General features: G+C 35.7%; 1 protein-coding gene across 1 annotated transcript in view; it reads right to left on the bottom strand.

The window, feature by feature from the left end:
* The window catches only part of retm (real-time), a 157,947-nt gene that overhangs the window by 75,895 nt on the left and 66,115 nt on the right, over positions 1-15,937 (bottom strand). The window contains exon 2 of the mRNA XM_081751096.1: positions 2,331-2,480. Within this exon, the coding sequence (XP_081607222.1) occupies positions 2,331-2,480 (150 nt within the window). The remainder of the gene's footprint in view (positions 1-2,330; positions 2,481-15,937) is intronic.

The raw sequence follows: 15,937 nt of genomic DNA, 5'->3' as shown, positions 1-15,937 counted from the left end.
TAGATATGTGACAATTTTTGGACATGAGTGTACGTGAATCCTTCAAGGGAAGGTTTTATTTCTCTCCCTCGAAGGAAGTACGGAAAAAAGAATGAAAGACTGTTGCTGTTGGCTGATGATTTTCACTGAGATGATTTTGATGCAGGTCGACGACAGCTCAAAAGCAAGACTTTTGCGCAATTCAGTGTTCTTTCTACGCTTTTTAGTTGCACGTCGATGCCTTCGAAAGATCAGAAAGTACTTACCTAAAACAAACAATTTCTCATTAATTAAAAAAAAAAAAATTCTGCATTATGCGGCAAGTAACTGAAAATTCATTGGCAACAGTCTCTTTTGATGTTCAGAAACAAACAGTTGTGCGTTTAGACAGTCTAAGGTCAAGGAGCACTTAAAACATGGAAACGCATCTCATTTACACTACAACAGTTTTGAACCAATACCATACCAAGAGTTTGGAGTACTGGAAGTCAAAATCGCTGAGGAAGTTTTAAAACATATTTTAAAGGGAATTTAAGAGGCTGTATCATATACCAGGGGATGGAAACACTTGCCTTTAAACACAGAAATACTCATTTCTACAACCAGAAGTACTCACCTCGTTTTTTTTTTTTTTTTTTTTTTTTTTAATTCGAAATGCTGTATACAAATTTGGATCTATCGCTCACATTAAAATGGACCACGGAAAATGAAGATTCCACCTAACGTATTACTCATATTGCCAAAATTGTGAGTTCGAGACAGAGCAAATAGCCTCGATGTTGACGTTCCCATTAAACCTTTAAATTAATCACACAATTGTGAATTGCTCAAGTTTACGAAGATTGAAGTCGAGTTTAAACAAAGTTGACAAGGAGAGAGTTTTCTTTTCTTTTCGTTACCTGAATTACAGCGAGCCAAAGGCTCGGGCAGAAACACTAGTATGGCGTCACTTGTTTTCCCACATTATCACTCCAACTATTAGATAATCATTCACTTTCATTGGACAGCATCATGTCCACAAATTAACTTAAGCTTCTCTCATTTCTTTCCATTATCTAAATTCCATCATCACTCTTCTTTCAATTAAAGTTGATATCTACCTTATTTGGCAGAAAGACATGACGCGGAAACTTAGACTTTATTTAATTTCTCTCGTCAGAATTCAGTTTTAAACTTCCTGCGCGGATAACCTTGCATAGTAATATCAGCAGCTGCATATTAAATCTAACGAATAACCATGCATACAGCAGCCTCAACTCGCGTTTAGAAACGAATTTATCTTGAAAGGAAAACCTCCTTTATAAAAATTATTAGCAAAGTCAGACCAGAAGCATTACTTCCTAAACTATATTTCCTGAATCTCCCGAGATATAAACACGTAACACCAACCTTATACAAATTGATCTAGGTTTTCCGTAATTCAACGTTGACTTTTATAACCATCATAGACGATTTGTCATAGATATCGTACGTACATAGTTCTGAAGCAACAAATTATCCTACTTCAAATAATGCAGATTTTATTAAAACGTTGGGTAACTTGCTTTTTGTTCTTCCTTTATATTTGTTATTTTGCTCTGCACATTCCAGAGCAATGTTAACTTCAGGCTATATCTGGAATTTTACTACTAATAATAATAGTATACGACAGATAAGAATAAAGAATTTCTGAGCGGAGAACATGATGTGAAATTTCAGGTACTACAAAAGAACGTTCATTGACTGACTGTTCCTAAATATTCTCTTCTTACGAAGGGAACATCTAGGAGCAGATTTTCTGGATTTCCAGGAACAGTACGAAAGTAGATGCTGCGTTGATCGATTTGTTGAGCAACTCCCCCCTGCGTGACTCATCCCAACAGGTGGAACACTCCACTCCACCTGCACGTGTTTGGCCCTGTTACAGCTTGGCACGTGAAGACACCAGGTCAATGAAAACTGTTACATTCACCCCTTTTGCATTTGAGAAGAATCCTGCATTTGAAGCATAAATTCTTCACATCTCCTGAAAGGTACTAGCGGATATTCAAATCTTGTTTTTGTCAATATTAAGTGCAAAACAAAATATGGTGGGTGCTAGAGGGAATGGAACTCTTTCTCCTTCAAAAACTTCAAGTACTGTAATAACAGGACATGACATAAGGCATTTTGTTCTTATTATTATTTTTAATTATGTATGTAATTTAATAGAACTAAACCACAAATAAGATTAAATTTCGAACAAGTCATTGGATGCGAAAGTAACAAGTAAATTACCTAGGTACAGAACTGCGTAATCAAACTGAAATTGTGCTGAAAATTTCATACACTATAAACACTAATGATAAGTCTATAGAAATTTCAGTACTTACTTTTTTCAAAATGTAAGGAGCATCGACATTCAGTTTGCATCTTCGCTCAATAACATGTTCAGCACCATCTTCACTTGTGTATTCCGACAACACATCGCACCCTATGAATACTGGGATGAGTGGGCAAGTTGGGAAACGACGTTCGTACGCCTGAAAATAAAAAAATAATAATTTTAATATAGTAAATACATTAAATTATGTTTATATATCCTGTATAGCCTTACAGGCAGTAATGATTTCAGATTTCCTCCGGGGAGGAGTTTAAATACACTGGGGGTGAAAATACTACTATGAAAATACTGAGAATCTACATTGAAGATGTAAGCAGATATGGAACCGCGTATTTCGTTGCTCCTACGAAAAATTACCGCAGAGCCATCCCTGATGTCTCACTGCCTACAGGTAATAACAGCACGTTTAATCGAATTTTTGGATACTGAAGCGTCAATATTGAATGAATATGGATTATTTTCGGAATGAAAATTACAGCTATCGTTGACATTTCTTTTTCTCTCACAAAACAATTCGAATTAATTATCTTACCACTCTTTAACGTTATTTGTCTGTTGAACAAGAATTCTCCAGAAAATGACAGTATGATTTTTTTAAAAGCTAATGGATTACTGTTAGGATGAAATGCAATAAATAGATGGTTCATCAAAATGTTTCGTAAGTAAATGTATTGTCTATGCTGGTGAAGATTAGAAGAAGAAGTGCAACAACACGCTGTGGTTATATTTATGGCTACAATGAGCAGATCTTATTTGTGAAGTAATTGTCATAATTTATATATGTATTCGTTTATATTTCTATATAGTTTTGACTTATAAAATATAATAATTATAATGTAACAAGAATACGTAAGTTTTTATGTATATTATGCTGCGACTGTACATTATATTTTACATAAATATATATGGTAAATCAAGTAGTGGTTGTTATGCCTAACACTTCATAAATGGAACAAATCTTCATTCGCTCAGTTCAATTTTAAATAAACCTAACAATTACTAATGAAAAAAATTGCGATTTAACGTTTTTGTTCTTCGAAGGAAGAAAATATTTCCCTTCGGTACGGTATAATTAACATAATATTCTAAGAGTACACACTATTATATCGTAATGTATTAATTAACTGAATATAGGCCTACGTATAAATATATAGGAGTGAGTGACTATGATGTGTGGAAAGAACAGACTAATATTCTTCGATGTATAATTTAAGTAAGTAAGAACTCTATTTTTGTGGGGTTTGTTCATCGAAAGTGGAACACCAAATCATTCTGTTGTCATTTACTCTTGTTTCTTCATAAAGTAGACCCTCCCCCTTCACGTTGGTCTAGTGGTTAGTATTTGGTGTACAGGATCCCTAGTTCGATTCCCAATGTGAGAGCCTTGAAATTTCAACGCATTACAGTGGTTCGAATTTCACCTTAAACTCCAGGTCCACTCTTATACATCCTCGGTGCTGAAACAGACGCTATATTTGATGATGAGCATATTGTTATAATGGGAAATAAACTCCATATGTATGCCAGTATTCTAAATTCACTTCCATCGTGTTTCCTTGAATTCTCAACTTCCGAGAATACAAAGCAAAGGATATCCTATCTGGAAATGATTCAGAGCCAGATTTTAACAACGTTAATTATAGGTTTCAAAATCCCCAAATCAATATGTTTTACAGGGTTGAGATCAGTGAATAATGGTGCCCACTCCATAGCTCCCTCCTACGAATCCAACACGTGGGGAAAACATTTCGTTCATTGGATCGGAGTTTAGCATCCCTTCCAGCACCAGAGCTATGTAACACGTGGTTCTACAGCTTAACATAATCCGAACTACATGAGTTTGGGAAACCTGTCATCCAATCTGTGTAGGGTACGCTTACGTCATTGCCTCCAGAGTTTACAGCCAACTCATAGAACAATCATTTTCAACTGAATGCTCTGTGTCGTCACGGTTTACTATTTCTCTTCTCTTTAAACCACTCGAAGAAGGGAAGGAGCAGGTATAAAACTTCGCGTTGAGGAATATCACTGCTGACACGCAAACAAGAACATCAATATACTGGTTGATGGGCTTGCGGCCTTACTAATTGTGGATCAGTGAGTACGCGTACACTGACAACATTTGCTTTATTCCATTCTCCTATCTCTTATCCCTCCTTTGTTCTAGTGCTTCTATTTTTCTGATTGTAAATGAGCGCTCCTACGCCATACATTGATCCGTTGGAAATAACTGGTAGGGTCTATACAATAGCAGTTGTGTTAAAACTAATTATTACTGCTATACTCTTGAGGCGTATTCGTAGAAATCCTATTCAAAAGAAGCAGTTTCATACTCAAAAGTAAAATTCCAATATGTTTAAACCGTAAAATTTTCAGTTAATATACTCTGTTTGATGTTACCTATGTATAGATTACGGAGCCGTAGACGATATTCACTGTCTTCACTCTGTACACTGCACAACAACGCATGAAGATACGGATATGATGTTAGGAATCACGTGCAAAGGTGAAAATGAATCACGTGAACTTTAAGGATGACTGGAGTAAGGAAAAGGAGGATGGATTTAAAATGACAGGAGTGGCCGTATATTATCGTGAAAATCAGGTGTGCACCAAGGTTCTTTGGAAAGGTGAAAAGTCGCAATATTAGATGGGGACCGGCCCAAATAGACCCTCGTGGGTGCGCTCTTGGTAAAAATAAAGGTACTGGATATATGCAACAAGAAACAATGAGCGGCTGGATAAAAGTAATATTTAATTGGAGACTACGTACACCCTTACACAAGATGGTGACACGAAATCAAGAAACACTGCAGAGGAATGTGGAAAACAGCTGTACAATATTGATTGTGGAGAATTGGAGAGACCTTAATCTGACAATACACTGATTATGATAGCATTAGTATTGAAATGCATTTTACATGAGCTAACATTGACAACGCGGTTATTTAAATATGTCCTCTGTAAGACCCTCACATAATGATCATAATAATATTAAAATTAATCGTAGCTTGGCACTGGTTTACTCCGCGTGACAAATGTAACAAATGAGTGTCCTGGAAACCATATAAGACATGACAACTGTCAGTCTTCCTGCCGGAAATCTATCTTCTGTTCCTCGCTTCTGGGTGTGGCGTCACGTTTGTCTGTCACTACCTCTTTTTCTCTTCAGGATTCCACAACATCAAGAAATCTGTAAAGTTATTATTATATTTCAGGGTTTTCAAATCATAAGCAATTTCTTACGGCAGGAAAAAAAATACTGTAAACAATGATGAAAACTGGTCCAAGAAGCTAAAAAGATTTATCGTCGCAGTAGCAAAACTTGGATATTCGATCATATTCCGTGCTAGGTAATTCTGTCAGCATTGCTGCTACCCAAGAGCCGATTTTAATATTTCTCTCTTCGTCTACTGGAATGTTTTCCAGGGGGTGAATAATTCATTATTCGACTAAAAGATTCTTTGAATATTCGTTATCAGAAGTTATTTGGTTAACTGGTAAAAATTCAAACAATTATTCGGTATTCGAACAATTATTCGCATAATAGCCTAATTATTTTCGAGTAACAACAGATAAATACTCGAGTAATTATTAGGGATGGGCAAAACAGGTTTTTATAAAAACAAAGGAAACCGGTGTCTAGAAAAACCGATATTTCGGTTTCACCAAAACCGATTTGGTTTTTACCGAAACTGGTTTCGTTTTTTCCCAAAAACCGGTTCGGTTTCTCACCCGAGTTCCTCATAAGAAGGAACCAATACCACAAGTATCATTGTACGATTTACTTGCGCTCAAATAAAGTGTATCGAAAAACCTTACATAATGTAGATATTTTTGCAGTACGTAGAGGATAAAAATAAGAATGGCTCTTAGAAAAAAATGAGAAAACGACAAGTTCATTCTTTCTCGGCCATATTTCTTGCAAAAGAGTAAGTATAGAAATCGTACCTCAAGGCAGCTGTTGTTACTATGATTCAGTGGTTATACTGTTGCTATTCATTGACCTGCGATGAAATCAATGAATTTCTTTGTTTGTCAAAAAGGAAAAAGATAATTAATGTAATACAACGCTGAAAACAGATCAGTTCCATTGACATTAGTATTATTATACAGTATACCTGTTCGGTTCGTTTGTTCCCCCCCTTTTTTGTTTTTTCTTGAGACATACTATTTCTTCCAGTGTAACAACTATTAGTAGAAACGTCGCGCTGCATGACTTCACATTGAACGCCACTTTAATTTTATACAACTTTCTAAAAGAGAGATGGAACTTAATAGTCTTTGAGCCGACAGCCAAGTCTGTGTGCATACCTCATTCGTTTGTTTAAAATCCTACCATCAGAAGAAATGCCAGTCCTTCGCACAGGAAGAATAAGGTATTAATGGACATGATTAGCATATCAGGGTTCCCCATCAGTCCAGCTTGTACTTTGAAACATATTACATGTAGCTTTATAGAGTAGAGTCGCAAGAAGTCAACAATCAAAATATATTATTTGAAAAAGTTTTAATATTTGTTAAATATTTTATTTTCCACAACGACACTACAAGAGACACATTTTATATGCCACAACTCAGAATCTCTTAAAGGCAAAACGACAATACCAGTTTGCCTAATATTATAGATTCAACATTCACTTAATATGATGAGAAACGCATCCCTAACAGCACAAGATGTGCTGGGCATGTGTCATTTAGGTGTCCCAGCTGCTTTTTAGGTACCCGACACTTGGCACATATGATGTTCATGTGCTAAGTATGTACTTCAGCTACCTACAGTTTTAGGTACTTGTTACACCTAATTGATATTTGCAACTATGTACCACAAATATAGCATTTATATACCTGGCTCAGTTTCGAACTCTTAACACTCATTTGTTTTTATGTCGTCACTTGGGACATATATCTGTCATGCTCTATGTACGTCCTTTAGGTACATATTCTTTCAGATACCCTAACAGGTAACAGCACAAAATGTGCTAGGCATTCACCATTTAGGTGTTCTAAATTTATCTCCCACATTTAATGCATTTGTTGCTTCTTTTTCTAAGCGATTGTGTACTAGAAGCAATAAACGCATCAACTTTTATTAGACGGCAACTGTCGCCGAACATTTGAAAGTGAATATGGAAGAACCATGAAATAAAGTAAATGGACACTCGTCAATTTGTTATAAAATTACATGGCGAGCACATTTTATGATCCCAAACGGTTATAGTCGAAAATATATGGTTAAAGGAGCACTCTGATTAGCTGAATACAAAATACCTCAATAATTTATCCCTCTACAATCAACGTTTTCTTCACCGCCTCTGGGGCCAAGTAGGAATAGCACGCGGCTAGTAATCCAAAGGTTGGTGGTTCGCGCCCACCCTAGGGTAGCCCTACATTTTTTTTACTTGTTTAAAGTGTTGTTTAGACTCACCTTAAACACATTACGCATATAGGCAATTTAACATATTTTGGGGGAGTAATTTTGTGGTTCATTGACGCTTACGGCATGGGGAACATACTAGGCACGTTCCCCAGGTACATGTCAGGCATATGCCTAGGGGCGGACATAGACTGTGACTATCACTTGCCATCCATGTGATTTCTTTCTCAGAAGTATATAAGGCACATACTGGACACATTCCCATGTACCTGAGGGAACATGATAGGCATATGCCTGCTATGTAATTGTGCTGTTAGGGATCTTTCAGCCTATGCTGATAATTTTATTTCTTCTTTTCTTTTTTATATTCTATTCTCCTCAATTGTTGAAACTGACTAATGTACACCAAATATCCCAGGTGTGAGCAACATGATAGGATAACGTTTAATGAAAATGTCCCGTGGATCCCCTTTTCAATCTCTCGCCCCCTCCCAAAAAGTCCTCGGACTACAGATTGGGAAACACTGGCTTACGGGCATTTCCTGGAAATCCTTAAAAATATTTTTTAAAAAAAGTTTTAATAGCTATAGAAAGAAAAGGGTTTTAGTGAACTGGTCTACAAAATGAAATATTAGTCCTTAGAGCAAGTAAGAATTATGACCATAACTTTCTCTTAACCATAAAAATTCATATTTTACACGTACACAAGTGGATTGATTACATATAATTTACGTTTATATTATAATTATAGCTAATGTTTTTTATGGAACCACCACCATTTTTTTAATGCTAAATGAATAAGATAGAGTACAAAAATAGCAGTTCTTGAAATAGACTATTTTCAATACTAAAAGAAAATCACACATTATGATGATGCATTATTAATCTAAGGAATGATCACAGTAACTACTACTTTGATCCAATGCAACAGTTTGACCTTCTATTTCCGAGAACGTGTATGTGTGTGTCGAAACACAGTGCCGTCTACACATTCTGTTTTTCCTAATCACATCCCCGTGAGATGGAGCAACTGAAAAGCGAAATACATTACGTAAGCATTCACAAAACATGTACGCGATAATAACCCTCTAACTGAGAAACGTTATAAACTTGTTGTTTTTTCTTCAACTACTTCATTTGCATCGTAAAATAGCCGTAATTAAAAAACATGTTCTCTGCTGAACTCATAAACAAGTCTGGAATTACCAGGCAAATAAAAGTTTAAAAGTAAGCAAGATTTGAGACATTACGATAGTCTGTAAAGAGAACAGAATGATTTTTTTTTCTTTTCTTGGAATACGTTACGATAAATACTAACTTATATACACTGTATATCCACACGAGAGACAGCCTGAATAGCGTTGAATTAGGCCTATTCGTTACCAATAATAGTCAACCTTGTTGCATCACAAGGCTATCTTGACTGATTCTATATAGGCCCTATATATATGAAATGAAAGAAAAAGTTCTAATAAACATGGAGGGAAAACGTCTCCTTTTAGAGTTATGAGCCGCCGAAAATTCGAAAATTCACGTTTCGAAACGCTCTGCCTTAGAAACTACAGGACCGATCCCAAGCGGTTTAAGGAATTACAAAGGAAGTAGTATGCGCTCTATCTAAATATCTATGTTCTACCGTGGTCCGTTATCGGCGAAACGAACTGTAAAAAGGAAGTTGAGGTATAGGGAGGGATACTCCTTTAAGTACTAATGGCGCGTTCATTTCGCCGATAACGGAGGATGGTAAAAGATGGATATTTAGATAGATCGCATACTAGTTCCTGTGTAATTCCTTAAACCGCTTGGGATAGGTCCTATAGTTTCTAAGGCAGGGCGTTTCGAAACATGATTTTTCGAATTTTCGGCGATTCATAACTCTGAAAGGAGACGTTTTTCGACCTATGTTTATTAGAACGTTTTTCTTTCATTTCATATAAGGAATCACCTCCCAAAGTTTGTCGGTGGAGTTACCTACCACCCTGTGTGTATATATATATATATACCCAGAAATATTACCTCTTATTTTGAAATATACTATTGTTTCTTTCTTTTTCGGACGATCTTCTCAGGAACTGTTCAGGATTATGTTCACATTTCATAAATAAACAACCCTCTACTATGGCTCAAGTATTTGGACTTGTCGACCTGTCTCATGAATACGTCGACAAGTGGTAGTTTACTCCTGGGGATGAGTTTTCTTCGAAGATTTCAAAAAAACGCATGTTATAGTTTTGTGAGTATTTCATGGAATAAGTTTTAGCATTAACTGTAGTAGTTACTGATATATTAAGTTACTAATTTAGATGTAGGAATTCTGATTAAGTTCTTCCCCATATCAATTTATTTCAAAGTATAGTCTATAAATATGAATGCTACTTGGCTTTGAGACTATAATCAAATCAACAAATATCTTATCACAGTCATGAAGGTTTTCTGCCTGGCACAGTACTGTACGTGTCATCAAAATTACATTGATAAATTGATAAAACGTGTTAATACCAATGAATAGTTACGTAAATTATTTTAATGTTTGTATCTTGTATCGAACACTACCGAACATTAACAGAGTGAGTATGCTGTACTAGAAAGAGGATGAGACTGGTTCCATGTAACTTAGTCGCTAACGCTTTCGGTGCGAGCGATATCGGGTTCGATTCCCGGTGAGGACACTCGGTCAAAATAGTGTAACAACTTTTTCAGACCAGTCATCCTGAGTGAGATTTTTCCTCATTCACATCAGGCAAATGACAGCATAGTACCTAACATAATGATTTAAGGCCGATTCCTTCCATTCCCATTCCTTTCTTCTTCTCCAATTTCCCGGGCAGTGTGACCGCCGAGAGATGTCGTCCCTCATATGTTACGGGATAACATTGCCATAGATGATGAAGCCCAGAAATCTACATCCTAATTCTAGAAATGATGATATTTTCACTGTAAATGATTTCCTGCACTGAAGTATCAAGTCCCTCGGAGATAGGTTTAAGATGGGTACCTGGTGAGGACCCTGCGTGTATCCTCGGTTAATGTTCAGACTTCGAAAATATGAAATTCGAATTACAAACATTTGGAAAAACTTGAGCAGAAAATTGAACGGGGTGGGAACACCCTGCTGATCGTCTTTGAATTCGTCACCCTAGCGTTCTTATCAGAAACTAGCTATAATTGAGAACAATTATTATTTTTTTTTTGGCATTTTTTTAAAGTGTTTCTCTGTGTCAATAACTGAGGACTTGTCTTTTTTATATAAAGTTCAGTATACTGTAATAATAATAATACACCAGTAACTGTATGGAAGGGCGCCCATCAGGGGGAGCAAGGTGGAGCGCCCCCTTCCCCCCCCAAGAGGAAATCGTACTTCGGAATATCGAAAGCCCAACAGAATTTTTACATTAGTTATAGCAAAATTTGAAACTATTTTTGAAACTTCGCTTATATTTGCGCCCCCCTGGAAACCACAACATGGGCGCCCTTGACTGTATGTGTTTTCCTTTGATAAATACACGCATATTTGATTATCCGCAAAATTCGTTATCCGCACCATCTTCGGTGCCAATTAATCCGGATAAATAGCGCTTTACTGTATTATTATTGTAATTATTAGTTTTAAATTTTGCACGCTTTTTAGGCTAAAGTAGACAACGAGAACTGAATTATAATAATGAAATAAAAGGTAAACGGATAAAATACATAATACCCACGCCCTGAGCAGAAATCAAACCCGTGACAGACAAGTCTATCAATTGCAATTCTTAATCCACTCGACTAGGCTTTTTATTCTACAGAACAAATCAAAATAAGCCGTGGTTATTCTGTCTACAGACAATCCGGATCCCTGATACTTACAACATACTCTCCAAAGAGTTCGAAGTCTCTCATAAATGTTTTCGATTCTCATATGTTGACGAGAATTAAAAAAAAAAAAAAAATACAAAAATGATGGGGCTTTTGAGGAAATCTTGTAAGAATTGTGGCGAAGATTGGACGAGAATAATGCCGTATTCATTTGAAAATACTAAGAGAAAACAGCTGTTATTACGTACATAGCTGATGACTCCTTATATAACCGGTTTGGTTACATCAGGCAAATTAGTTAAAAAAAATAAAAAAATAATAAAAAAAAAAAAACTTCCTGCCTGTTCATAATGCTCTTCTATGCCCCGAACAAACAAATGGTAAATACAGGCATTTACCAATCTACAGACATTACATCTGTATTGTTGTCTGGGTCATGGCTTTTTTTTTAAAAATATATTTATTTGGTAATTGTTCTTTGATTCTTTACTCAGGCTAAGACTATTGTGAATTCTGTCTCTGAGATTCAAAGACACGTTAAAACATAAAAGTAGATTTCGGTTAAACACGTGCATGTATGACATGTAATAGCATACAGTAATTATTCAAGTTTCAGGTTACAAGTATTCTGCTATCTAAGCGAGTGATTTACCTCAAATTCGAAAAGTTTCCATTTCGTAAAGGTCATCAAACTACCTTCCAGGTCTGCACATAGCAGTTTATTTGCTTAACCATCCAACAATTAGGCCTATCGTTTGCTTCCTTTCCTCGTTTACCATTGCTTCTCACGTCTTTATCAACATAAAATTTCTCAGTGTCCTAGCTTGTCCTCCCTGTGTGTTCCCATGAGCCGATGTTTTCTCGTCTCGTCTCGTAAGTTCTGTAGAATATATATATATATATGAGATCTATATCCTAGGCAGAATTCATCTCCGTTCGCTCTGGCGCTGGTGTTCGCATAAATATTCTATGTTCAACTCCACAGACATTACTTCCAACCTTTAGTCTTCCATAATGCATATAGTCGCCTTCCCAACTGCGTATAAATCCTCATTTAATATGTCATAAGCATATAATTTATCGTCTCAACATTGTCTTCGTCCTAGTAAACCTAGTAATGTATGCACGATTATTCAAAGTGTTTCTAAATATAAAGAAGAATAACTTGCGACACCTGCTTTCTGAAATAAATTATATTTTTTTTTCTGACTGTTGTATATCTTCCAAGTAAACTGACCGTAAATTATATCAAGGAGAAAGAATTGTCAAAACTAAAGCAACGATTTTAATCTGCAATTCAGAAAATAAGAAACTTTGCAGACATTTATAAAGCATTTTCATGTAATCTACTTTCCAGAAATGCTGAAACTACATAATATGAATTTACATTTCAAGGTTGATGAAGCCTAGACGTATTTATAATGACTTGACAAACGTTGATAAATATTCTTCATTGATTCGTACAAACACTTTACAGTTATATACTATGAATCCTCTTAACACCAAAACAGTGTTTGAGATCTGACACTTCGGTGTGAACTAATGTTGCCTAACATAACGCGCCAAATATGCTTTGTAATGAACAAACAACATATATATGTGAACTTTTCGGTGTTCTCCCGTTTTCTCCCACTTTCTTCATTCCACCATTTCGTTCATTCTCAACATCACTGTCTTCTTACGTTAGCTTTGGAGCATAATCATTCGACGTTAAAAAAAAATAAATAAATAAATGCGACTAGGTTAATAAATAAAAAAAAAATATTATTATTAGAAGATTAAGATAGGTAGGTTTCAATCTTAATTTAGTGACTTCTATTTTGAGGTCTGAATTTGTCCTCAGTAATATTGTTTGTTTCATCTACTTCTTTTATAAAGTTACGTTCTTCTTGTTGTGTGATGGTTTTTCTTAAACGAAAAAGGACACAAACTGAATTACTAAGAATGATCCTTAAACAAATGATCCTCTGCCAATAGTGGATCAGTGGCGACCTCTCCCGCCAAGGCTCCTAAGCTCTGCTATTTATTATCACACTACAACTATGATAGAATATTATATATAAAATATACCAATAAAAAATGACACAAATTATGTAGGTCTATATAATTTCCTTTATACAGGGTGCCCCACAAAAAAGCAGGAAATTTATTGTAGATTCTGTAATGAGGTGGACACACATATTTTCATTTATATTTTACTGACATTGCCACTTGAATGTTCATAATCAATGCAAGTGCTCAAAATGATTCCCTTTGGCTTCCACACAGTGGCGTAGACGTTGTAACCAATTTCCGGTGGCATTTTGGATAGTTTGAAGTGTAACTTTGTTCCAGGCGTCTGTCAGTACAGTTTTCAGGCCATCAATGTTTGTGATGTCTCTCCTATGTTCTTGAACCTTCTGTAGCAGGATACCCCAAATGCAATAATCCATCACATTGAGGTCTGGACTTTTAGACGGCCAGTCGTTAGGTTCGATGAAGTCAGGAGTATTAATTCTTATCCATGTCAGTATCGATTGCTGTATGGGCCTTCGCACCGTCTTGTTGCCATGTCCATTCGTGATCACCCATAACTGTGTTAATGTCTTGGAACATCTGGATGCAGATATGTAATATAACACAATAGAACAGCACAAAACTATACAACTGCACATAACACACATTATTGCACATACAATCGCTCTTATTGTAGAAAATCCAAATTTCCTGTTTTCTTGTGGGGTACGCTGTATTATGTGCTGAAAATTTATCTTACAATTTTAGATATATAACTCCGTATTTTCAGCCTACATTTATGTCCAGGAGGCGATCCGCTCCCTCCAAGCGCTCGATCTGCTAGTGCACTGTATCGGTCAAATACGTTTGTGCATTATGAACATTTTGAATCTTCCTTATGGAAGCATATTAAAAAAAAAAAAAGAAAAAAAAAGAAAAAAAATTGAAAACCTGATTCTCTTTAAGGGATTGGAGTACGTTTTTCTGCACGAACTTTCCCGATGACCCTATTTAGTCGAGTTGTCCCATAAATTTCCTTTTCTATCTCGCTGAAGATCAGCAGAAAGCCTGTTTTAGAATTCGTAGCTAGTGAGTCGGTGACCTCCCACTTCTTGATGTTTTCTTCTCGCGTGGCACAGCATAGATCTACCGTCTCCTTTCGTGGCTTTACATGCTTAAGTAGTTACTTGCCTTTTGAAGTGTTCTTTCTCTTTCATGTTCCGGACTTTTATTTTTGGCTTTCTTTCGTGCATGCAAATCTGTCGGAACTGTAAAACCAATCTTTCTGACGCATAATACAACGAACCATCACCGAGCTACTACGAGCAATGTCGCATTATGCAGTCAAGACACGAAATGTACGTTCAATCGGTTAAAAAGAAAGGAAAGATAGAACTAGTTGTGAATACTTTTCCGACATATAGTACTACAACAAATACCGATACAGTACGATGTACCAATGACTCATATATATATATATATATATATATATATATATATATATATATATATATATATATATATATATATATATATATATATATATATATATATATATATATATATATATATGTACTGTGTATGTTCAGAGCGAACAGGAAGTTGTTGAAGTTTATCAACATTATATGCGACATGGACCTACAGTTTAAGGCGGAATTCGAACCATCATAATGCGCGTTCAATGTTCTCCCACCGAGAATCGAATCCAGGACCACTCATAGCAACAATGCGTGCTAGCTACTAACCAGAGGGAAGAGTTGGTACGTGTACGCCTGATGGGAGTAAACCGTTATGCAATGATTGAATTTCATGTATTTCATTTGTATGTTTCTAGTTTGATTTTTCAATGATCTGGAGGAATTTTAAATACTATTTTAAAAACTACGTAGCATACTGGTAGCATGGTACATACATTTAAAAATAATGATAAATTTGCTTTCGAAGGGGACCAAGAGCAGGACGATCCATATAACATTATGACTAATAAAATGAGTAGCGTCAATTCGTTTTGCGAGGGTGGTGTGTGTGGAGGGGGGGGGCAAGATGGTTTATCGACATAAGAGTTTCAGGATATTTATTAATACATTAGTAAATAATTTAAAAAGTATGTGATTCTTGAACTTCGGAGGGGGGCAACTGCTATTCTGCCCTTCCCAAATGATGAGCTTTAATAAGCTCCACATAGTTAAAAAGTTTGAGAAACGCTGCCTTAAATTGTTCAACTATGCCAGCCGGCGTGTAGAAAGTGTATCAACATCAAAAGGGAAATTTTTGTTCAGGCCCCTTCATCTATGATAAGAATAAAAAATACCCATGAGATAATAATAATAATAATAATAATAATAATAATAATAATAATAATAATAATAATAATAATAATAATAAGAAGAAGAAGAAGAAGAAGAAGAAGAAGAAGAAGAATGCACGAA

The sequence above is a fragment of the Thermobia domestica genome, chromosome 3 (assembly GCF_964235325.1).
Source record: "Thermobia domestica chromosome 3, izTheDome1.hap1.1, whole genome shotgun sequence".
In the NCBI taxonomy this organism is placed as follows: Eukaryota; Metazoa; Arthropoda; class Insecta; order Zygentoma; family Lepismatidae; genus Thermobia; species Thermobia domestica.
This window is presented reverse-complemented; position numbering and strand designations above follow the sequence as displayed.